Raw genomic sequence first — 25,881 nt, 5'->3', positions numbered from 1 at the left:
CGCCGCGCCGGACTTGGCCGGAAGGGGGCACGGCCGGCCGCTTTTCCGGACCGGAACTTCCGCCTCCCGCGTGACGCCGGGGTGGGCGCCTTACGAGGGCGGACCCGTGGGCGGGACAGAGCCCGGAGGACTGTATTAAAGGCCGGACGCTTCCGGCAGAGGGGAGCTGTGGCCGGGCTTGCTGGGATCATGGCGGAGAGTCACTGCGAGCTGCTGCCGCCGGCCCCGGGCGGCCTCGGGGCGGGGCTGGGGGGCAGCCTGTGCCGCCGCTGCAGCGCGGGGCTCGGCACCTTGGCCCAGCGCCCCGGCAACGTGTCCAAATGGGTCCGGCTCAACGTCGGCGGCACCTACTTCCTCACCACTCGGCAGACGCTGTGCCGGGATCCGAAATCCTTCCTGTACCGTTTGTGCCAGGCCGACCCCGACCTGGACTCGGACAAGGTGAGGGCCGCGCGGGCCAGCCAGGAGGATTCGGGCCGCCCCCGTCGGCGGCCCCACACACACCCCCTGACCCACTCTGAGAGAACCGCCCCGGCTCCGGGTCTCGCTGCCCCCTGCTCACCAGCCCGACCGGAGCCCCCGACTCCCTGTCCTGGGCCGAGGATGAACAGGATGGCGCCCTGGCTCCCACCGCCCTCCGAGAGCCCCAGCCACTCCCCCTCGGGGTGTCTGTCTCGCCCTCCTCTGCTCTTCCGCGGAGGAGGTTTCCCAGACCCCGGACTCTGCTGGGATCTACTTTCTTTTCTCTCCTAGGTTCTTTTGCCCCCGCCGGGAGCACCTTCTCTTCTCCGTCCCGGTGTACTGACTGGCTCTGGAATCCCGAATCCCCATGTTCCCCTCATTTTCTCACATTCCAGACGTTTTACTTAACGTTAGCGTGGGGTTTGATACTAGTGGCCTGCCTTTCTCAGTGACTTGCATTTAGGGAGTTGGCGCTCCATCGTTTTCAGCCACAACACGCACCCACACAACAGTCTCAAAAAGTGCCGTCCATAGAGTGATTTTCGAAGGGAATGTGGCTCATATTGAGGCGTGGCTCAGGGGTGTCAAGGAAGGGCCAGATAGGAAATCTTTTTCAATCTACTTTCTCATTAACCTAGTTTTCCTGCTGCTCTCTCAAAAGGATAGGAGTTTCTAGGTTGGTTTGCTGCTTGTGTTTCATCAGACTGTTGTGCAGGTGATAATAGAAGCTGTTTCGATTATTACTTAAAGAATTGTCTCGGCAGCTGTATGGCATCGAAACTCAAAAAAAGGCTGTGCTGGAAGAAGAGTTATTCCCTGTACGTATCCTAGGCGGTTCACAGGCCTTATCCTAACTTTCCTGCCTTTGGCTTGGGCCTACGTAATTGCCCTTGGCCTTGTGCCTTGCCAGCCCAGCATTTGCCAGGCATAGGCTTCCCAGAAAGAGTGTGATCCCTTGTCCAGATCCAGAAGCCCGACCGAGATCATCCTCAGAGTGGCCTGACCTTAGGATCGGGAAATGAGACCTCGAGTGACCACAGAACCACCAGTCCTGGGTAGAACTAGGGTTGAGATGCCAGCGCTCCTGCCGCCCACCCGCACCTCCCCCAAGCCTCAGCTGTGTCCACTGATCGTTTGACCAAGCTCCGCTCTCGGAGAACTGGCCTCCCAGAAAATGACAGGCATCTCCAGGATAGAAACAGGCTTTTGTTAGCTGTGATTTTCCTTTTATAGCGTGGCTGTATGTTTTACTGTTCTGTTTTTCTTTTTAAACAGTGGGTCTTAGTGGTCATTCCCTTGCATTTCTACTTGAGCGTTTTCCAGTTGTGCATATGGAGTCCGATTTTACATTGCTCTTGTTCACGGGGTTGTTTTGAGGCACTGGCTGTCAATGCACTAGACGGATTCAGAGTTTGCACAGTTCAGGCAATTCATCTCTTTATTTTACTGTCTCGAGACTATTTAAAAACAATTATCATGTACTGTATAGGAGTCCTTTGGGGCAAGTAATTAGTTAATCTCAGAATATATCGATATTATAGTTGCTCCCTTTCATCATCATCCACTTAACTACATTTGATTTACACATTATGAAATCACACTTCACAATGTGAAGGTAGTGCAGCAGATACAGCATCTGTCTCAGAATAGTTGCTGGAAGATAAGTTTTTAGCTTTAGCCACAGATGCGCATTTTCCGGAAGGCGTAAGGCTAATTCCCATTAGTCATGGTCATCAACCCATGAGCGAATGTGTAAGGGACCCCTTCTTAGGTTTTACCCCCTTCGTTTCTGATGAGAGAATGTCCCAGAGATTCACTTGTCGATAATTAAACCCTGAGTGAGGAATCTGGACGAGGGTGGAGGAGGGGAAGGGGTGTTTGGACGGGTGGGACACTAGTAATTAAGCGACTGGAAGAGAAACAGGATGTTGATTCACGGAGGAAAATGTCCAGGCCCTGACCTCGTAGTTAAGGTTAATGAACGCATACCTGGCAGGTATGCTGGGGCTGGAGGGCCTGGTGGAAGATTTTCTGCTGGGCCTTTGACTCAGGGTTGAGCACCTGGGCTTGCAGCCGAGTGCTTGGGTGAGGGGTTGGGTTGGATCTGAGGGGGAGGAGTTCCAAGAAACGGAAGCCCTGGAGTCTCTCGGCAACCTGCCGGGTTGGGAGTTCCCTGGGAGTGTGGCTGCAGCTTGCTCTTGCCGGGCAGAATGTCTGCTGGGGAGCTCAGCCGTGCAGCCGTGTAGGAGAGGTGGTCCCAGGACATTTATCTGAAGGAGCGCTTCCTTGAAGAGCCCGCAGACAGGTTGCTGGGGGCGGAGGTGCAGAGCTGGGCTGCACCTGGGACCCACTGGCCGCCAAGCCCCAAGCCTCTCGACCCTTGCCCTCTCGTCTCAAGTCCTGACTCTGGGCCCGTTGCTGCCCTGACCCCCTCGTTAGGGCTAGTCCGAGTGTGAAGAGTGTGAATTCTCACTTCTTCCCGGGTGCTTCCCCCGGCAGGGCTGCGTCTGCATTATTCACTTTGGCATCTGTTCCTCGGCCATCCTGGGTTGCTCCTCTCTCCCAGCACCCCCCCCCGGGGGGGGCAAGCCAGGTGTCGGGCTGCTTCCCGGAAGTGCTCGGTAAACACCTGGGCCACGTCTGTCTCTTTGTATCTGCAGCGCCTGGCCCCGGGCGTTGCTGAAGACAGGGCAGCGTGTGTTCAGAGCTGAATCCGTGCCTGCTTCAGTGTGGAGAGGCTTTGGACATTAAGGGCAAACAGGAAATACTACTGCTTGGGGGCTGGAAACCCCTCAGGTTAAAGGGGGCGGGGGCTGCGGTCTCCGGGGCTCGGCCAGGCCTGGAGAAAGCTGCGTTTCCAGGAGCTTTTACCCTCTTGACAGGCGGTTGTCCTGAATTCAGGGGCCAGAGGCTGTGGCCCCAGGCGGGTCTCTGAGCAGCGGGGCCATCAAGGTGCTTCTGTCCCATCCCTGTCCCCTGCAGCCCTCTGCGCTGCTCGCCCCATGTGCTTGGCGTCTGCTCGGCTTGGTGTCGGCTCGTGTTTCAGGATTAGTGAGAGTGAAAGGGGCGGGGGACTATCTTTTAAGCCGCTCGGCAGGAGAAGTGGGGGATTACTTAGAGTGAAATGGCAGCTTATGTTCTGTGGGGCTAAGTCAGGCCGGTCGGCTGCGTCCTGGCTGAGGCCGGGGTGGGGTCCCAGCACGTGGGCGCCTTTCCTCCTGCACTTGGGTTCTCGGCCGTCACCACCTGTTCGGACCCGCGCGGGTAGTGCCGGCTCAGTGGGTGCTGCCTTCCCCTCTTCACAAGGCCCTGGTAGGAAGGCCCCTCGGACCCCAGCAGGAGTGTCCTGCGACTTGGCTTTCACGAGAAGGCTGCTCCGGGATCAGGTGGCCCCGCCGTCAGCCCTCCGCGGTGGCCAGGAGGAAGCAGTCATCGGCTGAGAATCACTTCCTCTTCTGCCAACCTCATGGGCAGCCTCTTGTCCAGCAGGACAGTGACTGGTCTCGGTTTCGAGCAATGGTCAGAACACTGTGGTCCATCTGCCTGGTTTTCCAAACCAAGTTCTGTGGGCACAGAGAGATGCCTGCTCCCTGCGGGTCGTCTGTGGCTGCTTTGCCCTGGAGTGGGTGAGCTTGGCCTCTGTCCGGGGAGGCCCGGGGTCTGCCTGGCCAGGCTACTTGCAGGCCTTAACTGGGCAGCTCTCCCCAGACTGCAGAGTGCCCAGCACATTCCAGTCCGGAGTTGGTGGGAGGTGGGGGTTGGGGATACAGAGCCTTTTTCCTAGCGGCAGAGGTAGACTTTGGACTCTGGTCTGACGTTGACTCTGCCACACCTCAACCTGCTGTGCGACTTGGGGTAAGTTAATGCACCTCTCTGAGCCACAGTCACAGAGGAGCTGTGCGAATTAGGGAGGATGAGGCAGGTAACCCTCCCCTGTGCAGTGCCTGGTGCCGGGTCGTTGCAGGCCGTAGAATTGGCCCTTAATAGTCTTCATTTTATGTTTGTACTTGGTGTTTAGGAAGAATGTACTACAGACGCTTTTTTCCTCCCTCTCAGAATTCGTTTTTGTTCCCCTTTGTTGCTTCCACGTACTCACTCAGTCACTGCAAACCTCATGGTGCTGGCGGGGAGCTCTGGCCGCTGGGCCGGCCTGGGGGGTGGTGTGTGGGCGCTGGGCCCTCAGGCTCCCCTGCTGCCAGGCTGCCACTTCATGCTGGTCTCCGCACGGTCCCTGAGGACGAGTTCCTGACTCTTGGCCCTGGAGCCTGTGCCCGGCTCCCTGCGCAGCCAACCTGGAGAACACAGCTCCCAGGTTCAAGTCCCAGCCCCCTGTGTGTGTCTGGGATGGGCTCCTGGCATCGGGGGGCGCCTGAGTGGGGCTGTGTACCCCGCATCTCTCCCCTTTCTTCTGGGTTCTCGTTTCCTCAGCAGCTGGGCTACCAGGGGCTTGACCTGGTTTTGCAAGTCTGGCTCGATTGGGCGATTGGGCTGATTCTGGAGACGAGGAGCTGGGGCAGCCCCTCCCTGCCACTCCGAAGGCCGAGGTAGGCTTTTCAAAACAGGTGTGGGCCGGAGTTCCCGTCGTGGCTCAGTGGTTAATGAATCCGACTAGGAACCATGAGGTTGTGGGCTAGATTCCTGGCCTCGCTCACGGGGTTAGGGATCTGGTGTTGCTGTGGCCTGTGGTGTGGGTCACAGGTGTGGCTTGGATCTGGCGTTGCTGTGGCTCTGGGGTAGGCCGGCAGCAACAGCTCTGATCAGACCCCTGGCCTGGGAACCTCCATGTGCCGCGGGTATGAGGTAGGGAGGTGGGGATGGGGTGAGGAGCAGAGGAGCCATGGGCTGCTTTCGGGCTTGAGCGCAGAAGAGAACAGCCCCTTGGAGCCAGCAGGGTGGGGAGTGCGGCAGGGTGTTGCTGGCAGGGAGGGCACTGCAGGGCTGGCGCCTGGGCACTGGAGGCTCTGGGCCTGAGGGGGCCTCGCCTCCAGGCTGGCAGAGCCGCTGTAGGGGGTGTGCCGCCAGGACCAGGCGCTTCCCACTGGATCTTCTCTGCCAGGCACGCGTGGCTTCTCCCTTTTTCCATCTCAAGTTGACTTTCTCATGCCAGCAGCTTTGTGTTACACGCGCTGCCGAGCTAAGTGCTGTGGCGTCACTAGGGGATTGATGCGCGGGCGTGCTGTAATTGGGGGCTGGGGGGGTGGGTACCTGAGGAACCTGGACAGATGGAGGTCCCCTTGCCTCGTGACATAAAAGGCAGTGTCTGTGACCTAGACAGGTGGCTCTCTGCTGGCAGGTCCGCCCACAGCATCCTGCCCCCGACCGCCCCACACCCTGGGGTGACCTGGCGCCTTTGCCATCTGCACTTGGATGTCGCATTGCTGCAGGTGGGCCCTGGTCCTGCTCAGCCGAACAGGCCCTGGGAGCCGTCCCCGCTTGTTCCCAGCGCTCGGTGGGACCTGTCTCAGGTGAACTGGAAGCACGTTTGTCCTAAGAGGAGAACCGCTAGCCTGGCGTGGGCTCCTTTCCCACGCCCACTTGTGTTTGCTTCTTGGTGAGCCTCGTGTGAGTTGCAGGTGTCAACCTAAGCCCGTTTCTAAGTCACATTCTGGGGCTGGGGAGGCCCCTGGGGGTCAGGGCCTGAGAGCCGGGTGCTGGATGAGCCCCGGAACCCTGACGCAGGCCCCCATCTCCACCCAGAGCCCTGCTTCTCCTTCACACCCTCGTGTGGCGGCGCAGGGTGGCGCGGGGGCCTGTGGGGGAAGCTGGGTCAAAGCAGCCAGCACCCCCCAAACACGGTCCTGCGTGGGGTCGGGGCCTGTTCTGCACCCAGTGCCTGCCAGGCCTCTGGTCTCTGCCTCCGTTCCCCCGTTTGTAGTTGGTGATGTCGGGCCACTTCCAGAGCAAGGATTTGACGAACTGGAGAAAATAGAAGAGAGGCAGGGATGAAGGCTCTGAGTGAAGCAGAGTCACCTAAACGCATAATTTTGGAGCAAAGAGTATTTCTCGGAGTTCCCGTCATGGCAGCACGGGAACGAATCCGACTAGGAACTGTGAGGTTGCAGGTTCGATCCCTGGCCTCGCTCAGTGGGCTGAAGATCCAGTGTTGCCATGAGCTGTGGTGTAGGTCACAGATGTGGCTCGGATTTGGCGTGGCTGTGTCTGTGGTAGAGGCCAGCAGCTGCAGCTCCAACTCAACCCCTCGCCTGGGAACCTCCATATGCCATGGGTGCGGCCCTAAAAGGACAAAAAAAAACAAAAAAAAAAGGAGTATTTCTCATGAGGTCGATTGCAGATGTAGTGCACAGGGAATTGCATGCTTTTGCGTTTGGATTTTAGGTGGGGAATTGGCTGGAACATGTCCCGCGCCTGGCGGAGACCGATGCTCCGTTGAGCTCAGGACGCTCGCTCAGCCCTCGTCATTCCAAGTGTCCGCGGCCGTGCGTGTCTCTTGCCGCAGCATAGGGACTGTGTTCCGTTGCCTCGCGTGTTGATGGAGGTTGGGAAGGTGGTTGCAAGGAGCCACGTGCAGACGCTCTGTAAGGAACTCGTGGAGGAGCTCCCTCGTGGCCCAGCAGTTAAGCCTCTGGCGTTGGTCACTGCTGTGGCGTGGGCTTGATCCTTGGCCTGAGAACTTCTGCCTGCCGGGGGGTGCGGCCAGAAATTTTTTAAAAAAAGAACTCATAGATCGGGGGTGAGATGTGACAACAGAGTTAATTTCTGTTTAAGCCTCGCTTGAGAGCCTGGCCTTCTCACCACTCGTTCCTCCTGGCCGCTTCTAAGACCATGTGCTCAGTTCTGTCGAGGGAGCGGCTGGAGCAGGCGGCCCGCACTTGACCCGTGATGCTTTGCTGGGCCGGGCGCAGCGGGCAGGAGAACCTGGGTCCCAGGGCCGTTGGTTGAGTGGTGCTCAGAGCACGGCAGGCTGAGGATGCGGGCTTCAGGTAGGGGCCTGCTCAGGGCTTCCCATCCAGATTGTCCCCCTGCCTCTGTCCCTTTCAGGACCGCAGATCAGGGGTCTCCTGGGAGAGCCTGTGCGCAGCCTCCGTCCCCACTTTACCTGCTGGCTTCTCCTTAAGAAATGACTGTGGGCAGGGCATCAGCTCTGGGTCCTGGTGGCTGCCCTGCTCACACCCAAAGGCCCCACAGCCCAGGCTCCACGTTCCCCTGGAGGCCAGCAGCTCGGCCTTGGAGGCTGTGCCCCCTTGGAGTAGGATTCAGACAACCTGGGCACCAGCGAGCCTTCCCACCAAACCGCACATGGCCTGACTTGCATTAAATATTCAAGAGCCAAGTCCAGCATTTCTCTCTTTTACGCCTTTAGGGTAGATGTATATTTTAAAAGCCAGCACTTGACAAGTGGGTCAAACGCTAATTCAGTGTGGAGTGGGGGAAGTCAATGGATGAAAATGATTTGTCGAGAAAGCGGTCTTAATTCTGGCTCTTTTACCAAAACAAAACAAAACACCCCCTGCCACTCTTTAAATGTGGCACAGGCTCGTTACGTAAACGGAGGTGAGGACAGGGAGGGTGGATGGAGAGAGATGCTCGTGCCTCGCTGCCTGTGGTGAGTGACCGTGCTCAGTGCATGTCCCCAGGCTCCCCTCCGTGCCCGCGACCAGAGTGACGGCGGCCAAACCGCAGGGCCCCTCCCGCCGCTGGTGGCGCTCTCACAGACCGACCTCCCAGTGCCTTGGCCTGCGTCAGCCCGGGCCCTCTGAATCTGGGCCTTTTTGGTGTTTTCTCTTTTTTAGTGTTCGGTATTTTTCTTTCCTTCTGCTTTAGACTGGAGGTCCCCAGGCTGTGTTACGAATGCAGGCACGTGGGGTGCTGAGGGCCCTGGCACCTGCGATGGTCGCAGCCCAGGCAGCTCTGCCCTGGGGCCGTGTCCGCAGAGGCCTGTCCACACCAGCCCCGGCCAGTGCTCCCGACGCTGCTCGTGCTCAGCTGCTGGGAGGTGGGCTTTTTCCAGAGCTCTCGCCCGCGTGCGCCTAAGTGAGAGTTAGTCCGTGCTGCTCTGGGCTGTCGCCCCAGATAAAGCCCAGGGGCATTGGTGGCCCCTGGCACCGGCAGACGTTGAAGTCTCCCTTCCGAGGGCACTGCTCCCCCACGCTGCCTGCCTGGCCTAACCCTGAGTCTTGGCGTTATTTCTCTTCTTCTCTTTTCTTTCTTCTTCTTTTTTTTTTGGGGGGGGGGGTTGTTGATTTTTTTTAGGGCCACACCCATGGCATATGGAGGCTCCCAGGCTAGGGATCAAATTGGAGCTACAGCTTCTGGTCTACACCACAGCTCACAGTGATGCTGGATCTTTAACCCACTGGGCGAGGCCAGGGATTGAACCTGCAACCTCGTGGTTCCTAGTCGGATTCGTTTCCACTGTACCATGACGGGAACTCCTTGGCCTTATTTCTTAATGAAGCTCATCCAGTCAAAACAAATCCCTGTGGGAGTTCTCCGATGGCCCGGTGGGTTGAGGCTCCTGTGTTCTTACTGCTGGGGCTCTGGTTGCTGCTGTGTGGCATCGATCCCTAGCCTAGGAACTTCCACATACTGCCTGTGTGGGTAAAAAGGAAAAAAAGCCAAAACAAGAGAGAACCTAAAATAAATACTGCAACTCTCATTAAAAAAAAAAAGAATCCCTGAGAAGAAACTGAGTCAGCGGTTTCTGTGTAGCCCGTGGGGGGTGGACGGCAAGCTTGTCACTGGTAGGGATGGCATGATATGCCCCCCCCAGGCCCTGTGCCCTTTAGCAACTCAGGGGCTCCCCGAGGGCCTGCAGTTCCGGGTCCAGGTGGGTGGGCCTCCCCTCCTGGGCAGGTGTGCCGAGGCCAGCCTGGCAGCCACTGGACCGAGCGACTGCCCTCAGCGGCTGAGGCCACACAGGAGAAGCACCGTGTGACAAGGGGCCTATCTGGAGCCACTGTGGCTTCTCCGGTCCTCATGGGGGCCGGCTCGGGCCATGGGACCTGGAACATCCCTGATGGGCAGGTGCCAGGCCCACAGCCTCTCTCTCTGCGGCGGGCTCAGCCCCCACTCTCTGTATCGGAGCGTCCAGGCTCCCTGCCTTAGGGTATCTGGGGAAACCTTTTTGTGTAAAAGGCGGAGCAGGGGTTCAAGTGTGCAAATCACAGGGGTTTGTAAGACCCGTCTCAGCTGCCGAGGGGTCATTCAAGGCACTGCTCTCCCTTCTTGTGCCGGGAGGCGGGCAGCTGGGGGGAGGCACGGGCCTCCGAGGGTCAGGCCGGCTCTGTGCCTCACTCCTGGGCTTTGGCTCTGTGCTTCCCCGACTCCCCAGCTGTTGCCTTGAGGTGTTGGACTGGACCTAGACTGTTAGAGCCAGAAGGACCTGCAGTGTCTTGGCAGATGGGGAAGCTGAGGCCTGGGGTGGGGGGGACATGCCTTTTAGCAGTCGAGGCTGGACCCCTGTGCTCCCGCCAAGCTGTGGCTCTGTGACCCCCTCTCTGCGGTGCCAGCTCACTCCTGCCTGTTCTCAAGTCCTGCTCCTGGCATCTCCATGGGGCTGCTGGTTGGGCCAGGGCCCACATGCCACCAGGAGCATCTGGTGGTGGATGCCATGCCTGCTTCCAGACCCTGAGACGCCGTGGGATCCTCCTTGCTCTCAGGCCTGGGCTCTGGCCCAGTTAGCAGCAGATACCTTGGGCTCTTTGGCCTTGTTCTCGAAGTCTCTGTGAGGCAGCTTCGGTGCACGGGGTACAGGCAGGAGCCAGGGGCTCCAGCAGAAGCATGTCAGGCAGGCTGGTGGGTGCATGCCGACCCCCACTGCCACCTCTGCACCTGCCAGTCTGGGTGCTCCTGGGGAGTCCTCAGGCCCCTGGCTTGGAGGGCCTCAGCGCCAGCAGGCCCTCGCTTCAGGTGCCCTGAGAAAGGGCACCGGGCTGGTGCGCCCCGCCTCTGCCCGTGTGCACCGAGCTGAGAGGCCCTCCCAGGGCCGGAGTCCTCTCGCCCGCCGACGACGCCGATGACGGCCTTAGTGAAAGAGCCGCTGCCTGCGCGCCTCCCGGCCCCTGCCCTCTCCTGGTCAGCCTGGTGTCTGGGGCCCAGCACCAGCTCTCTGGGGCCCTGTCCACTGTCCCTGTGCCTCTGGGCGGCAGCCCCCACGTGCCATCGCCAGTGCTGTGGGCTCACTTGCCCTCCCCTACGCTCTGTAGGCCTGGGCAGCCTTGGTGCCTCTCGTGCGCCTGGCACACCTCCTTCTCCTCTCCTGCTCAGCCCCAGCGCTGAGCAAGATGCCTGACTCGTTGGTGGCCTGGCCTTGGGCTCGGCCCCGTCGACCAGGGAGGCTGCCTGAGGTGTCCGAGGGCGGAGATGAGCCTCGTCCCCATCTGATCTTTCCTCCGTGACCTTCTGCCAGCTGTCTGTCGTGGTAGCCATGAGCCGATGAATAATGCCTGAGCTGAGCGACATGCAGATGTCACACTTGGGCTCTTTCCACACACGCGGCGGCCCAGCCCCTGGATTCCGTGTGGCCCCAGCTCCATCCCTTTCTTCCCAGACCTCGGGCCCCCCTCGGCAGGAAATGGTGGCAGCAGTGGGGCTGCTGAAGCCCCATTCTTCTGGCAGCTGGTCCCTGGGGTCTTCTGGCCTTGCTTGGAGAACAGTCAGAGTCTGGGGAGCCAGGCCAGGAGTCAGGGGCCCCCCGCGACAGTGGTCAGTGGTTCCTTCGATGGGGAGGGTGCAAGGGTGAGGCTGGGTGTGCATGGGACACGGTCTGGGGGACAGAAAGTCCCTGGGGGGCCGGGCGCTCGCCTGCTGAGGTCAGAGGCTGGGCTGAGCACCAGGGCCTCCCTGCTGGGGAACGAGGCACCAGCTCCCAGTGCCCCCATGTCCAGACTTGATCCAAGAAGAGCAGGTGTTTACAGCCTTGTGGTCTCAGGAGGAAACCCTTGAAACCATTTGTTTTCACTACACAGAATTCCAGAATTTGATGCTTATCAATGAGAAATGGGGCCCTCCCATGGCGTCTTGCTTCCTGGGGTGTGGACTCTGGCGCCCGTGGGCACCGCCTCCAGGAGGTGCAGGAGTTTGCACCACAGCCCCTCCCTGCCAAGATGCCTGACACTGTGGTCCTGGGCCTCTGTCAGCTGCTGCTCCTGGTTCTCTGAGGCCCTCGCTTGCCCAGGACCTCACCCGTGCCCGAGAGGCACCCTCTGGACAAGAAGGCCATGTTTATTCATTGGTTTACGGAGTCACCTCTTGTCTTGGAGCAGAGGCCCCAGCACCCGCCACCCTCCGGGCCATCAGTCCGGGCACAGGCATCTGCCTGCGGAGCGCAGGTGCGCTGTCGTGGAGGCAGCTGCCCGCAGAGGCAGCCCTGGGCCAGATGGCACTCTCACCCAGGTGACACATGCCGCCGATGTGCATGGTGTCCTGGGAGAGGCGGGCCCGGAGCCTTCCGTGGCCGCCAGGGCTCTGTCCCCGTGCTGGGCCAGGTGGTCCTGTCCTTCACCACAGACCCTGGCACGCCCGTGCCCTCTGCGGGCTTCCTTGGGGCTCCACTCGGGCTATTGCATCATGTGGGGACCGTGTCCACCTCCCCCGGCCACTGCCCTGATGGCCACTGAGCTGACTCGGAAGACCCAGCCTTGTGAGAGTCTCCTGTGCAGAGAGCTCAGATTCCGGGAACCGCCGCCGTGGGCAGAGGCCGGGGGTCAGCGGTCACGGCTGAGCTCTGGGGTTCCCTTGCAGGGGAAGACGTGCCTCTGACCTGCACGGGGGCCCAGGCAGTGGTCCCTGAGTGAGCAGGGGAGGCGGGGTCACGATGTCCTTCGAACTCCAGTCCATCAGCCTCAGCCCTGCCTTCAGAGCATCCCAGGGGGACAGTTTCCAAATGAGGAAAGGGTGAATGTTTGTAGCTGCGAGAAAGGAGGCTGAACACACAGAGATAACTAGGGAGGTCGCCTTGACCCCACAGAGCTCAAACTTCGCGTCGCCTCCCGTGGAGACGGATCAGGATCATGGCTGCAGGTCCAGAGGCCGCCTCGCCAGCCGCCTAGGGAGGTTGACCCGGTCCAAACCCCCTGTGGCTGCGGCCCCGCGCTCTCCCGGCCTCACACTGCTGCGTTGTTCTTTGTAGGACGAAACGGGTGCCTATTTAATCGACAGAGACCCCACCTATTTCGGGCCCGTGCTGAACTACCTGAGACACGGAAAGCTGGTCATTAACAAAGACCTTGCTGAGGAAGGTGAGTGGGGAATGGGGAGGGACGCCCCCGGGCACCCTGGGAGCCCACGTCGCCCCTCTCCCATGTGCCGTGAGGCAGCAGACGCGGATCTCGAGGCGACAGGGCTGCACCGCACTGCTGCTTCCCGTCCTCCTCCGGGAAGGGAGCCAGGGCCGACGGGGCAAGCCACTCCTCCGGGTGTGTCCTCGGTGACCTCGGCTCACACGGCCCGGGGTGTCCCCAGGGTCTCAGTCACGCCAGGTCTACTCTCCTTCCAGGGCAGCCCTGTGCCACCCCGTCCCAGTTCTGCCTGTGTCCCCAGATGCTGCGCCACGTTGCCCTCTGGTCACGTTGGGCGGGGACGCCAGCTCGTGTCAAGTGGCTCAGTCAGAGCCCAGGGCTCCTTGGCTCTCCATGGCTCCAGTCCTGGGACCCCTGCCTGCATTGAGCCGTGCCGGCCCGTCTTATGCCACTTCCCTCTGGGCCTCCAACCGCATGCAGCTGTGCGGTTCTGGGCTGGACTCTTCCCACCGTGATTGCTTAGAAGGGCTCCCTCACCGCGGACCAGGCCCCTGCCCCCGCTCACCTGCCTCCCGTGGGCCTCAGGCCAGCAACCAGGAGAAGGGCCAGGCGTGCGCCGTTCTGTGCCTGCCCTCGGGCGTGGCGCCTGGGGTGTCCAGAAAGAGAAAGCTGTGCCCTCCAGGCCCAAGCCCTTATCCTGAGGCTTCTGGTGCTTCTCGGCAGCCCTGCAGTCCCCACCCGGGGCTTCAGAGGGACGGGCTGATAGGACATTGTCAGGCGTCATCCTGAGAAGGAACATTCTAGGCATACCTCCCTTTGGGGCCTTGAAGAAAGGCAGCTGCCTGGGCGGCTGCTGCCACCTTCTCCTCCGCCCTCCTCCCCCGGGTCCCTGGGGGCTTCGTCAGGCTGCACTAGCTGGTCAGATGGTCAGAGTCCAGGGCTCTGAGCTCCTGGTACTGCTGGTGCAGCGACCCCACTGTGCGGACTGTGGCCTGGTCAGGGTGACTGGCCCAGGCAGCAGGAGGCATGCGCTGAACCTTCTAGAATACCCACGAGGATCCCCCAAAACAGAGGCCCTCCCGCTGGCTGTTCAGAGTGTCTTGGAGGGGGCGAGCCCCTGGGCAGGGGCCTTGCAGAAGGCAGTCTTAGGGAGGACAGGCCTCCTGAGTCGGCAGGAGTCTCCGCTGGGAGCAGCCTTCCACCGGCACCTCCTGACCTAGTGAGGCAGGGTCCCGCCAGCCCAGGACGGGCAGCCGTGGGCACGTCGGCGTGCCCAGCATGGGCTCAGAGCACACGCAAGCCAGGCGGCACGTGAGCTCTGCACCCAGCGGGTCACCCATGCCCTTTGCCCTGTGAGCCCACTGGCCCCAGTCCTGGGGTCCCGAGCCCTCAGTGTCCGCAGAGTTTGTGGGCTTTTAGGACGGGGCTGCGCCAAGCATAGGCCACAGGGCTGCTGTGGCCAGAGGCGCCGTGTGTACGCTTTGACCCAGTGGAGAGCGCGTGTGTTTTTCTTTCTTCCAGGGGTGTTGGAGGAAGCGGAATTTTACAATATCACCTCACTAATTAAACTTGTAAAGGACAAAATTAGAGAACGAGACAGCAAAACATCACAGGTGAGACCCAGGACTGATGCACGGGAAGCTTCCAGGGCCTGGCGTGAAGGCACTGCTCACTCCCTCTGCTTCGCGACCCTGTGCCGCTGGAGCTGCCCTGGCACCCGGGGCCCGCCCTCTGGACGCCTCCTGTGGTGCTGGCAGACACGCAGGGCGCCTTCTTCAGGGAACCCCGCTCCAGTGCAGGGGGATGAGCAGCTGCCGAGGAGGAAGGCCCAGGGAGGGTGAGGAGGGGCAGAGGGAGAGCCGGAAGCCTCCGCGGGGCTTGGGTATGTGGCCGTCTCAGGGAGGCATTGCGGGCAGGGCACAGGGAGCGCAGGGGCCTGCGGCAGCGGGGTGCCTACCCATTCAGGGGCAGCGTGGCTGGAGGGAGAGCTTGGGGGAGCTGGCGTGGAGGTGGGGGTCCCGCGGGCCTGCGTAGGCACCAGGAGCACTGGCTTTTACCAGCGCAGAAGGGCTCAGCGAGTGCTCCTCGTGCCGGGCCACGTCCCCGACGGTGCAGAGTCCGGAGCAGGACCCGTTTGCCCTTGGCCTTGGTCAGCAGGGCCAGAACCAGCGCAGCCAGTCTGCCACCCGCTGGGCTGCTGCTCCAAGTGGGCCATGCCCAGCACCTTACGTGAAGGGAGCCCCTGGAGGGTCTAGGTGTTAGTCCTTGTTGCTACGCCAGCTCTGCGCTTGCTAGCAGAGTGCCACACCCTTGCCCAGCGAGTTCCCTGGGCCAGGAGACTGCAGCAGCGAGGTGCAGGTGCCTGCAGAGCTGCCCTTAGCCTCACAAGGGGTGTCTCTGTCCACTGAAAACCCTTTCCTGCCGCCCACTCCCATGGGCGCTCCCGCTGGGCGCCTGGCAGGCCACACGCTGCTGAAGAGGCTCGCTGACAGCCTGGCCGCTCGGGGCGGAGGTCAGGGCTGGGCCTGGCACACTGCAGTGAGGGCATGGGAGCTGGACCGCCCACCAATGGCCCCTGGCCCTTTTCCTCCTGCGGGAAAGTGGGAGGGGACCGGAGGCGGGGCCCCAAGCTCTCCAGTCACCTTTGTCCACCCCCAGCCTTGACTCCCTCTGCCTGTGTCCGCTCTGTACTGGCAGCTAGGGCCCTGTCGCTGACCTATCGTGGGTCGCGGCTGCTGCGTCTGGCTGGAGTGGCAGCTGCATTATGGTGGACCTCTTGACGGGCAGCTCCCCGAGGTGTTGCGGCTTGGAACGCAGCTCAGCGAGGGGCAGGTGGCAGGCAAGTCAGAGGACGCAGCTGAGCCGCCACCGCGCGAGGCCGAGAGCCCTTCTCCAGGAGCGCGGCTATGGCTACGCTCTCTTGGTTCAGATGCTGCCCGTGGTCCCCCCGAGGCACAGGGTGGCCGTCCTCTGTGCACACAGCCACAGGTGCTCTTGGGACTGCAAGAACATGACTCATTTTATTTTGGAATCGAGACATAGAAATATTTTTGGAGGCGGGTGGGGAAGCAGGAAACGGCAGCTGCTCTGGCGGGTTTGTTTGGCTTTGGTGGGGGCGCTGGGGTTCCCGTGGGCCTCGCGGCCCTGCCCGCTGGCCTCGGCACGGCCTCCTCACCCCACCGGCCTCCCCACAGGTGCCGGTGAAGCACGTGTACCGCGTGCTGCAGTGTCAGGAGGAGGAGCTCACGCAGATGGTCTCCACCATGTCCGATGGCTGGAAGTTCGAGCAGGTGAGGGGCCCCCGGGACAGGAACGAGGCACCGGCGGCTCTGGGAAGCGTGGGTGCCGTCCCCACGGTCTCCCGGCAGCTCTCACAGCCCGTGGGAGCCCAGACTGGGTTGGTCGTGGGCCGGGGGCGGGCGGCGCAGGGGAATCATTCTTGGGGCCCCTCCTCCCCAGTCTTCTCTCTGCTGTTCCTGTTCTTGTCTCGCCCATTCCTTTGTCAGGGAGACTGTTCTCTCTGCTTCTCTCTGGCGTCCGTGGGGAAGGCGGGTGGACATTCTGGGCACTCCCTGGCCTGGCCCCGCCTCCCTGGCCCCTTCCAGCCCCTTCCATGCTGGCCAGACAGCTGGCGGCTCATGCTGCCGTTGGCTCAGACGCCATTGCGGTGGGACTGCTCTGTGGCCCCCCAGCCCCTGCCCCCCACCCCTGACTAGAAAGATGCCCCTGGCCCTGCCCAGCTGTGCCCCAACGTTTCTCAGCCCCGCTCTTGCCGGGGCCGAGGGGGCTGTCGGTGAGCCCCCGCCCTCCCTCTGCCACAGCGCCTGGGGCCTGGCGCCTCTCCTGCAGCATTGCGACCATTACCTGTGGGCCTCAGCACTGCGGGGGTGTCCTCCGAGTGGGCGGCACCCCCCCCAACCCCGCTCCCATGTCTTAGGCAGAGACCCTGAGGGTGAGGCTCATGGCCCAGGTCGCCGCCCTCCCAGTCGCGAGGCCCCTGGTTCCGGCTTCCGTCTGGGGAGGATTCTGTCCACGGTGGGAAATCATGGGGCCACCTGATAGCCCTCCTGATTAAGGCTGCCCCTTTTTGGGGTCTTTTGAAATAACGCATCATGCTGTAGAATCTTCGGAGTCCCCTTCAAATGTCACAAAAGGTGCCGTTGGCATTGGTGTCCCCCCCACCCAGGGACGCAGCTGCAGAGCTGCTCTGACACCCTGGCCTCGCACAGGGCGTCCAGGCAGGGCCGCGGTTGCAGGTGCAGCTCCCTCGCTCTGACCCCGTCACAGCCCACCGGGCACTCGTGGGAACAGGCCTCTCAGCACCCCTCGGTTTGTCCTGTGTGCTGCCTTGGGAGGCCCGGGGAGGCAGGGACATGGTCCTGCGCCCTCACGGCTCTCCTGCTAGAAGGATAGGGGTCCCCTCCTTCCCTTGATCAGCTTGGCCCCGCCCCAGGGCCTCTTCCATGTGCAGATTCACCAGTAGGCAAGCTAGAGATTGTGGCCCTTCTGGGCGCTGGTTTGGCAGTCATGCCACAGTAGCCTGGGTGCTTTTCTTTTGATGGAATTTTCTTCTTTTTTTTTTTTTATCTTTTTGTCTTTTAGGGCCACACTAGCAGCATATAGAGATTCCTAGGCTAGGGGTCTCATCAGAGCTGTAGCCACTGGCCTACACCACAGCCACGGCAACGCTGGATCCTTAACCCACTGAACGAGGCCAGGGATCAAACCCGCATCCTCATGGATACTAGTCAGGGTCATTAACCACTGAGCCATGACAGGAACTCTGATAGAGTTTACATTTTTGTTTGTTTGTTTATTTTTTTGTCTTTTCCAGGGCCACACCCATGGCATATGGAGGTTCCCGGGTTAGGGGGTCTAATCAGAGCTGTTGCTGCCGGCCTATGCCACAGCCACAGCAACGCCAGATCCTTAACCCACTAAGCGAGGCCAGGGATTGAACCCGCAGCCTCATGGTTCCTAGTCAGATTCATTAACTACTGAGCTACCACAGGAGCTCCAGAGTTTGCATTTTAAAACCCAAGAACCCTCGGCGGCTCTGGGATGGGCTGGAGCAGGCAGGCTGGCCCTCCGGCCATCTGCTCCTGGGCTGCCTGGTGCTGACCCAGAGGCAGGGCCTTGGGCATATCCGGCAGTCACAGCAGAGCCACAGAGACCCAGGCTGAGCCCTCTGCTGCCTCCCCTCCCTCACCGGTGTCTGCTGTTCTCAGTCAGCCCCAGGAAGGAGCTCGCTCTCACGCGTGCACGGGTGTGTGCTCACACGTGCGTGCTCTGGGCCTGTGCGGGGAGGCAGCCTCGGCTCTCTGCCTGCTCTCTCTGCCTGGTTTTGGGCAGTGTGCCCGTGACCTGTCCCTCTGCACCTGCTCCAGTGTGGCGCTCCCTCCCGGGGCCCCCTGGCATCCCTTGTGGGCCCAGTCAGGAGCCCTGAGAAGCGCTGGCTGTCCCTAACCCCAGGACACCCCATGGTGTGGGCGCACGGGTGCCTGGGCACGGCCGTCCCGGGGCTTCATTTTCCACGCGTTAACTACACAGCTCTTGGCCGAATCCTGTGCCTTCCTCTCCCGAGCACTGGCCGAATGGCCGTGGGTTCGCACGCGCTGTCTCCCTCCTGGTGGGGGCTGGTTTGGAGCCAGGGCCGCGGCCCTGTGCCCACAGCCCGCTGCCTTCTCTCCTCCCAGCTGGTGAACATCGGCTCCTCCTACAACTACGGGAGCGAGGACCAGTCCGAGTTCCTCTGCGTGGTCTCCAAGGAGCTGCACAACTCCCCGTATGGCACGGCCAGCGAGCCCAGCGAGAAGGCCAAGGTGGGTGAGGCCGCGGCTGTGGCCGGAGCATCCTCTGCAGGCCTGGGCTCCCTCCCGGACGCATCCTTTGCGACTGTTCTCGCTCTCCCAGCCCGGGGGGGCTTCCTGGCGGCTTGCCCACCACGTGCTGCATGTCCTTGTCACGTAATTCTCGCCTGACGTATCCGAAGCCAGGGCCTGGCACAGAGGGCAGTGGGGCGAGGGTTGCCCACGCTTCTCTAACCTTCAGGGCTGCCCTGGAAGCATTCACATCTCGCAGCCCTGGGTGGGGGGTATGCTTTTCAGTGGTGCCGCTGCTGGCCGCTCTCGTGGAGCCTGGGGACACGGAGGCCGCAGGGCGGGGCCTCCAAGCGCTCCTTCCCCTGACACGTCTGGCCCGGGCTTGAGGGTCGGCCTGGTTTGAAAACCGAGCAAATCCCACAGATTGTGTGATTTTCGGACTCCATGGGGCACCGCCTCAGCCTGGCACTGGCCAGCCCAGTCCACCTCCCTGCCAGGCATCTGGCCCTTCTGTCTCCTGAAGAGCCCATGTCCAGGCGGGGTGATGGGCACGCAGCAGGGAGCAGCTGCTGGCCTTGACCGAGGCGACAGGCGCTAGGGGCATCTCCTCCGGGCTCCTTCCTGAGGTCAGGGACGTGTCTGTGCCCCAGGCTCCAGCATCGGCCTGGACGGCCTGGGCAGGGGCTTGGGCCTGCTGTGGAGGAAGTTGAGAGCGAGGGTGGGGAGGGCCGGAGCCAGGAAGGTTTTAGCTGATAAGCAGGGGCCCCAGGGCCGTCCTCGCCCTCTCAGCCGGGCGTCGCCCCAGCCGCTCCCTGCCTGGAACGGCCCCTGTGAGCTGGTCAGGGTTGTCCTTGGAGGTGTGGCCTTGGAGCGGACGGGGGTCACGGTGCCTGCCGATCCTCCTCAGGGCCCCGTCTTCCACCAGGGCTTTTGGCAGCTCTCACTGCCACACAGCCAGGCGACCGTCCAGCCCGGGGCCTCCGGAGTCCTGACGCCCCTTCCCGGCCCCCAGCCTTGGCCTGTGTGGGTGCCTGCAGCTGCGGGGCAGGGGTCCAGCTGTTTTGCCCCTGCCAGGGAAGGATGTCCTGGGGGTGTGGGGGGCCCTGCGGGGCACCGGGAGCAGAGGGGTCCCGGTGCATGGCACCTGGGGACATGCTTCTTGCTGAGTCGGGGCGGGAGGTGGCACTGCCCCCCCCGCCCGAGAGCCCCCAGCCTCATGAGGAGCCACAGCTCTGTCTGCAGGGCTCTTTTTGTAAGTTGTCTATTTTTAGAAGCTTTTATTTCTGGACTCGGAAGATTCTCGCAGCCGAGCTCACCAGGACAGCCTCCTGAACTCTTCTCCCTCAGGTGGCTTTTCAGCTACAGAGGCTGCGTCTGTGTTGAGGGAGCTCCAGGCGTGACCCCGGATCCTTTTGCCCCTAGAAGTGCGGCCTTGTTTCTCTCCAAAAATACCTGGCTCTGAAGTGGCAGCCACAGTGGCTTCTGAATGGGTGGTGGCAGGAGCTCCCCAGGAGGCGGGCAGGGCTGGGGCCCCGTAAGCCGTGGAAGACTGGTGGCCTGTTGGAGGCCGTGATTTGGGGACACTCTGAGTGCACAGGCTGCTTGGAGCAGCGCTGCGTGTTCTGTGTCAGTGCTGCAGCGCAGCGAGTATCACCCCTGGGTACCTGCTCCCGGGGTGCCTACGGCACAGGCCAGCCACCCTGTCTCGAGGTGGATGTAGGGAGGGGACCCGTCCCTGTGAGCTGCTGCCGCAGCCCCAAGTTCAGGACTTCCACCAGCTGCTGGGAGGACTCGCCAGGCTGCGCTGGTCCCCATGCAGCCTGTTGCGGGATTGGGGGGCAGCTCAGGCCTGCCCGGGAGAGGGTCGGGCGGAGGCCGGGACGCGTGCCTCTGGAGCTCATGGCGTGAAGGTGCCCCCCACGCAGTCAGGACGCGTGTCGCGTGCGAGGGGCATTGCCCGCCAGGGATGCTGCAGCTCCCGTCCACGGCCTGTTAGCTCAGTCCGGGAGGCCTGACTGACCGATGATGTGCGACCCTTGAGCGCCGTGTGCCCGATCGATCGATCAATCGCCGTCTCCAGCCTCCCGCCCGGCTGACCCCACCCTGGGAGCCGGGGGCAAAGGCCAAACCTCTTTGGGGGCAAGGTTCAATTCTTCAGTACACGGAGGAAATGACAACTCTGGAACTTGGGCAGTGCCGGGGCCCAGCGGCGGTGGGGCTCGGGAGACGCCGGCGCCCGTGCCCCCTGCGGCATCATCTGGACGAGGCTGGCCTGAGCGCCGTGCCGCCACACCCGTCCTGACGGAGCTTCTCTTCTCCTCCCTGCCGCGTGCCACGTGCCGCGTGCCGAGCCAGCGTGACAACGAGGACGCGGGTCCCGATGGGAATGACTCAGATTAAGTGTAAACGTCATGGTGAGCCTGCCGCCCTCGAAACTGACCTCGTATCTTAGCCTCCTTGACCCCAGCCCCTCCTCTGACGCCTGTAGTTGGCAGAGAGCTTTCTGTGCTAGATGCCCAGCACGTAGATCTGCAGTGGAGCCTGTCTGTCTCCTGGAGAGTGCCCATGGGTGGATTGGAACCTGGGCTGGCGTGCCTGAGCGCGGTGTGTGTCAGGCTTGGGCAGGGCCTTTGCCGTGGAGGCCGGCTGCAAGGACCCGGGCCTGCACCTCCTGGGGACAGGCAGCCCCCAGCCCAGCCGCCTCCCCATCCTGCCGCCAGTCCACCCACAGGCTCAGGGCCATGAGCCCTGGGCCTGACGCCAAAGCCCGTGGCACCCCTGTTGCCCACGCCGGAGGTGAGCCGTGCTGGTGGAGAGGCGTCTGTGCGCCTCCTGTTTTCCACGGCCCTGGAGACCTGTGAACCCCTCCCAGTCCTTGTCATTGTCCGAGACCTGTGAGCCCAGCCAGGAATGTCACCAGGGGGCGTCGGGGACGTGGCGGCTCAGAGGGTCAGGCGCGGGGTCACCCGGGGCTTCCCCGTCGAGGCCTGCAGGCGGGGACCCTCAGCCCCCACCCGGAGAAGCTCGGGAACAGCCTGCAGCCAGCCCTAAGGTCTAGTCCAGGGACACCAAGAAGGGCTTCCACGTTTTTAGTGGTGGTTTGGGGTGATTACGTTTTCTCTCTTGACCCAGAAATCCTCAAGTATTTATTATCCGGCCCTTGAAGAAGCAGTTCGAGGGAGGGACCTGGTCTGAGCCTCTCCTCACACCTGCTCACAGCCTCGCTGAGAAAGTAAAAAGCGCTGAGATTTATGCTCATCCTGCTGACCCATCACACGCGCGATGTTGTCACTTCAGCCTGAAAAATCACCGAGGTCTTTTGCTTGTGTCTTCTCAAAAGTCTCTGAAATTAGGCGTGTGGCTGGTGTTTGTGGCCCATCTTGCTTTGAAGTGACTGCACTTTAGGGGCTCAGCTCGACTGTGGCCCTGCCTGCTGTGATAGGAGCCGGGGGCCACGGTGTGGGGGCACTGAAGCACCGGCCTCCAGGAGGGAGCAGGGGCTTCTTTCAGCCCCCCCTACCCCACCCCTTTACAGACTTGGCATCTGCCAGCAGGAGCTGCTTTGGTGGCCCTAACATGGGGGTCTGGGCAGGGAGGGACATGCAAGGGCTGATGACAGGGCAGCCCTGGGGGCCTGGGCGCCACAGGGCAAAGTGGCACGTGGCACCAGCCGCCAGGCCTGCCACGGGAGTGCCGCCTGCTGTGCCCCTGCGCCCTCTCAGGCCTTGGAAGCAGTGGCCCAGGCGAGAGCTCCTACTGGGGCAGGCAGGGCCATGACTGTCACAGGTCCTGGGGGAAGGGGGTCTCCTGCTCCTTGGGAGACAGTTGTTGGGGTGGAGCGGCCGCTCCCGTGTTGTCACCTCGCTCCCAGGTTACGCACTGGGCCTCACTGTTCCCACCTCTCGTCCTGTGAACACAGGGCTCCCGCCACTCTGCTGGGCTCCCGCAGAGTGAGCAGCTCCGGGCCTCAGGGGCACCCAGACTCCAGCCCCGTCCTCAGCCCCGCCCCTCTGACAGGGCCTCCCGGGCTTTCCCAGGGAGCTGGCGAGCCCTGCCAAACGTGCCGCCTGAGCAGCCCCGGAGCTGGCAGGAGTGGGACAGGCCTGGGGACCGCAGAGGTCGGGGGACATTGGGGGACGGGCTGGAGCAACTCTGGAAAACGTGGGCTTCTCCTGAGTCATGCAAAACGAGTCCTCGGGGACCGCGAGTGACCGGCCGCGGGCTCCGGGCGGCTGTCCTGGTTGGCATGCAGGAGGTCACTTGCCATGAGCCTGAGGACTCTGCCCGCCCACAGGGCCTTGCTGGGAGGCGCTGAACCTCCCTCTGCCCGAGCGTCCGTGTGGCCTGGCCTGGCATGGGCAGGGCTGGCCCCTTCTGGGCATGTCCCCACATTGCGCTCAGGTCCAGGGCTCAGCGACACACAGCGTCCCTCAGGGCCGTGTCTCTCGGGCGGAAATTACGTGGAAAAGGCCCCCAGGAGGCCAGGCCTGCCGCCAGGGGGATCCTGGGGAGGACTGTCACCCGGCTCGGCCTGGGTTTGGTCAGGCCTGGTTACCTGGTGCTCCGCAGCCATGTGGGACATTCAGGGCAGGGCTCTGGGCCCTGAGGCACTCCCAGCCCGCCTGGGGCGAAGAGAGGAGACACAGATGCCAGTAGTGAGGAAGGCGGGGGGCGGCGGGGCTCCTCTGGCTGAGATGCTGTCAAGGGCAGACGGGGAGGGTCTGGTGTGGCGGCCTGGCAGGGTCCCCCAGCGGGACCAGGAGTCCCGAGAGTCCCGTCTGGCCATAGCAAGGAGGGTGCTGGCACCCTCGAGGTGGCGACCCGGTTATAGAGGATGTGACCGCAGCCAGGCAGTATGTGGGGGGACAGGGCAGTCCCGAGGGCCCAGGCTTCTGGGTTCTGTGACTGTGTAGCATGGAGGGGACGTGGTTTGCGGGGGAAAAAAGGAGAGGGGCGGGGAGGGGGGGGGGCCCTGGTTGTACCCAAGCATCTAGGGCCTGGGATCAAGCTGGGCTGGAGAGAAAAATTAAGAGTCGGTGTCTATCAGGTGGGCAGTTAAACCCCAGGTGGGGAGTTCCCATTGTGGCTCAGCGGTTAGTGAACTCAACTCGTATCCATAAGGATGCCGGTTCGATCCCTGGCCTCACTCATTGGGTTAAGGATCTGGTGTTGCCTGAGCTGTGGTGTAGGTTGCAGATGTGGCTCGGATCTGGCGTGGCTGTGGCTGTGGGGTAGGCCGGTGGCTGCAGCTCCAATTAGACCCCTAGCCTGGGACCCTCCATATGCCGTGGGTGTGGCCCTAAAAAAACAACCAAAAGGGCCCAGGTGAGCGCTGGCACTTAGGGAGCCTATGTTTCTACTTCCCGTGTCTGCCAGTGCCAGGCTGTGGAGGGCGGGGAGCCAGGAGGCACATGGGGCTGGGGGTGGGCCAGCTGGGCCTACGCCGAGAGGCCTCTGTTCCCGGACCCTGGCTCTCGGCGGGCACCACCCCCCTGCCCAGGGACCGGGCCTCAGGGCCTCGGGAGTTCCCAGCTGCACGCTCCCTTTCCATTCACGGCCTGAGTCCTCACCTTCTGCATTTGGCATTTTCAGATCTTGCAAGAACGGGGTTCGAGGATGTGAGAGACACAGTGCTGACAGCTGAAGACAGAGCGTTTTACCTTTTCCCGAGATGCCGTGATCCACCGTGTCGAGGAAGCTTGGCCGTGAGAAGAAACCTGCTTTTGACAATTTCTCTAGAGATCTGGGTGTGAATCCTTTTTTTGCCTCTGAGGTGGGTGGTGTGAGACGGGACCAGCTGTCCGAGGCTGGGCGTCTCTGCTCAGAGGTGGCCTGCTGCCTGGCTGGCGTCCCCCCCAGGGGCCTCCGCGAGGTTTTCCCAGGTGCCGCTCGGGCCCGAGGCGGGCGCTCCTGACTGACCCTTTTATTCACCGGAGACCATTTAAAGGACAGTGTTCTTGGTGCTACATAAACAGTCTGTAACGGAGCCTGGGCCTCGCTGGTGGGAAGCGGCTGCAGCGCCATGGCCCTGGGCCCTGAGGGCCTGCTGGCCACCCCCCTGCACACCAGGCCCCGGTCCTGGGGCCGGGGGTCCGCTCTGCCACCCGGGCGGGACCAGGTGGTGGTTTCCCCCCGCCTCTGCGTGTTCTCCTTCCCGGGCCTCCTCAGAGCTGGGCTCCCCGGCCCAACGCAGCCTGGGCCCATCCCGCGTCCCCATCCGCGACTCCCAGGCTGGAGGCCTTTGCGTCCTTTCTTCCCCGCGTGGATACCGCCCAGTGCTTTCACTTCGTAGAGATGCCTGGAAGTGCTGCTGCCTTTGGGGCTCCTCTGTTAGGTCATTCGAAGGGAGGTGCACGTTGTGCCTTGTCCGACCCAGCCGTGGGCTCGGGGGCAGCCAGTGCCTGGCACTGCCCTGGTCTCACCTGGGACGGAGGGCGGGGCGGGAGGCCTGGCCCTCCGGCTCCTGGAGCTGAAACTCCGGGTCGTGTTGGAAACGGATGTTTACAGCGTATCAGCGATGTCTCCCTCTGGCCGGCTCTCGTTCTCTTGTATAACTATGCAGTTCTCTCTGACGTTTCGGGGCGTCTGGGACCCAGCCTGCACAGCCCTGCCCCCGACACGACGCCAGAGCGCCTGGGATTCCTTTGAAAACCGCTGTCCGCTTTGCGAGCAGACCCTCCTCGCCGGGTGTGGGGACTCTCTGGGGGGGTGGGGGGGGGAGGCTGGCTGGCCGGACGGGCGGCTCCCCACGTCCTGAATCCGGCTTCCAGGGGAGCCCTGTTGCACCCGCTGCAGGGCCACCGGCAGGTCTGGCTCCTGGCGCTTCTGGAGGCTGCGCGCCTGTGCCCTCTTCTCCTTTGCCAATGTCACCTGACGTTCCCAGCTCTCCAGCGCCTGGACTTACCCTCGTTCTTGTGAGGTCTGTCATACGTTGTTCAGCGTTTGGCTTCCCACCCCTTTGTAGCCACCTTTCTGTGGGCACATAGCCCGGGACCCGTCCTCCCCAGCGGCCACTTCTCGGCCTCGGGGTGTACCTGTGGGGCGCTGCTGGCCACCGAGTGTCGTTTGATTTGTGACCTTGACCTAATAGATAGGCTTGTGTTTTTGTTTTTTGGGTTTTTTTTTTAATTTAAAAATGTTAAGACTTAATTCACTAAAATTTATTCTAAGGGGATATTTATACTTTTGTACTTTTTTAGGTATCCGTATTTTATCAGCTTACAGTTTAATGCCTAAGTTTCCCCTGAAAATAGCGAATAAAATTGTGTATTTATGAATGAGCCAGTCAACTCTTAGTGTCTTGAAACACTTGCAAGAGCCGCTGCCGCTGCTGCTGCCGCAGAAGCGCTGCCTTGGCTTTTGCAGCAGCCCCGGGCCACCTGCCTGCGTGTGGCCGT

General features: G+C 62.1%; 1 protein-coding gene across 1 annotated transcript; it reads left to right on the top strand.

Annotated features, from left to right (window-relative positions):
• Nucleotides 141-25,764, top strand: KCTD5 (potassium channel tetramerization domain containing 5). The gene is made up of 6 exons (XM_013987853.2): nt 141-441; nt 12,554-12,662; nt 14,184-14,275; nt 15,857-15,952; nt 18,359-18,484; nt 24,077-25,764. The coding sequence occupies exons 1-6, from the start codon at nt 190-192 to the stop codon at nt 24,104-24,106; spliced, it is 705 nt and encodes a 234-aa protein (XP_013843307.1). The 5' UTR covers nt 141-189; the 3' UTR covers nt 24,107-25,764.

Source organism: Sus scrofa, chromosome 3 (genome assembly GCF_000003025.6).
Source record: "Sus scrofa isolate TJ Tabasco breed Duroc chromosome 3, Sscrofa11.1, whole genome shotgun sequence".
Taxonomy (NCBI): domain Eukaryota; kingdom Metazoa; phylum Chordata; class Mammalia; order Artiodactyla; family Suidae; genus Sus; species Sus scrofa.
The sequence above is the reverse complement of the archived record's forward strand: the minus strand, read 5'-3'. Positions and strand labels throughout refer to the sequence as shown.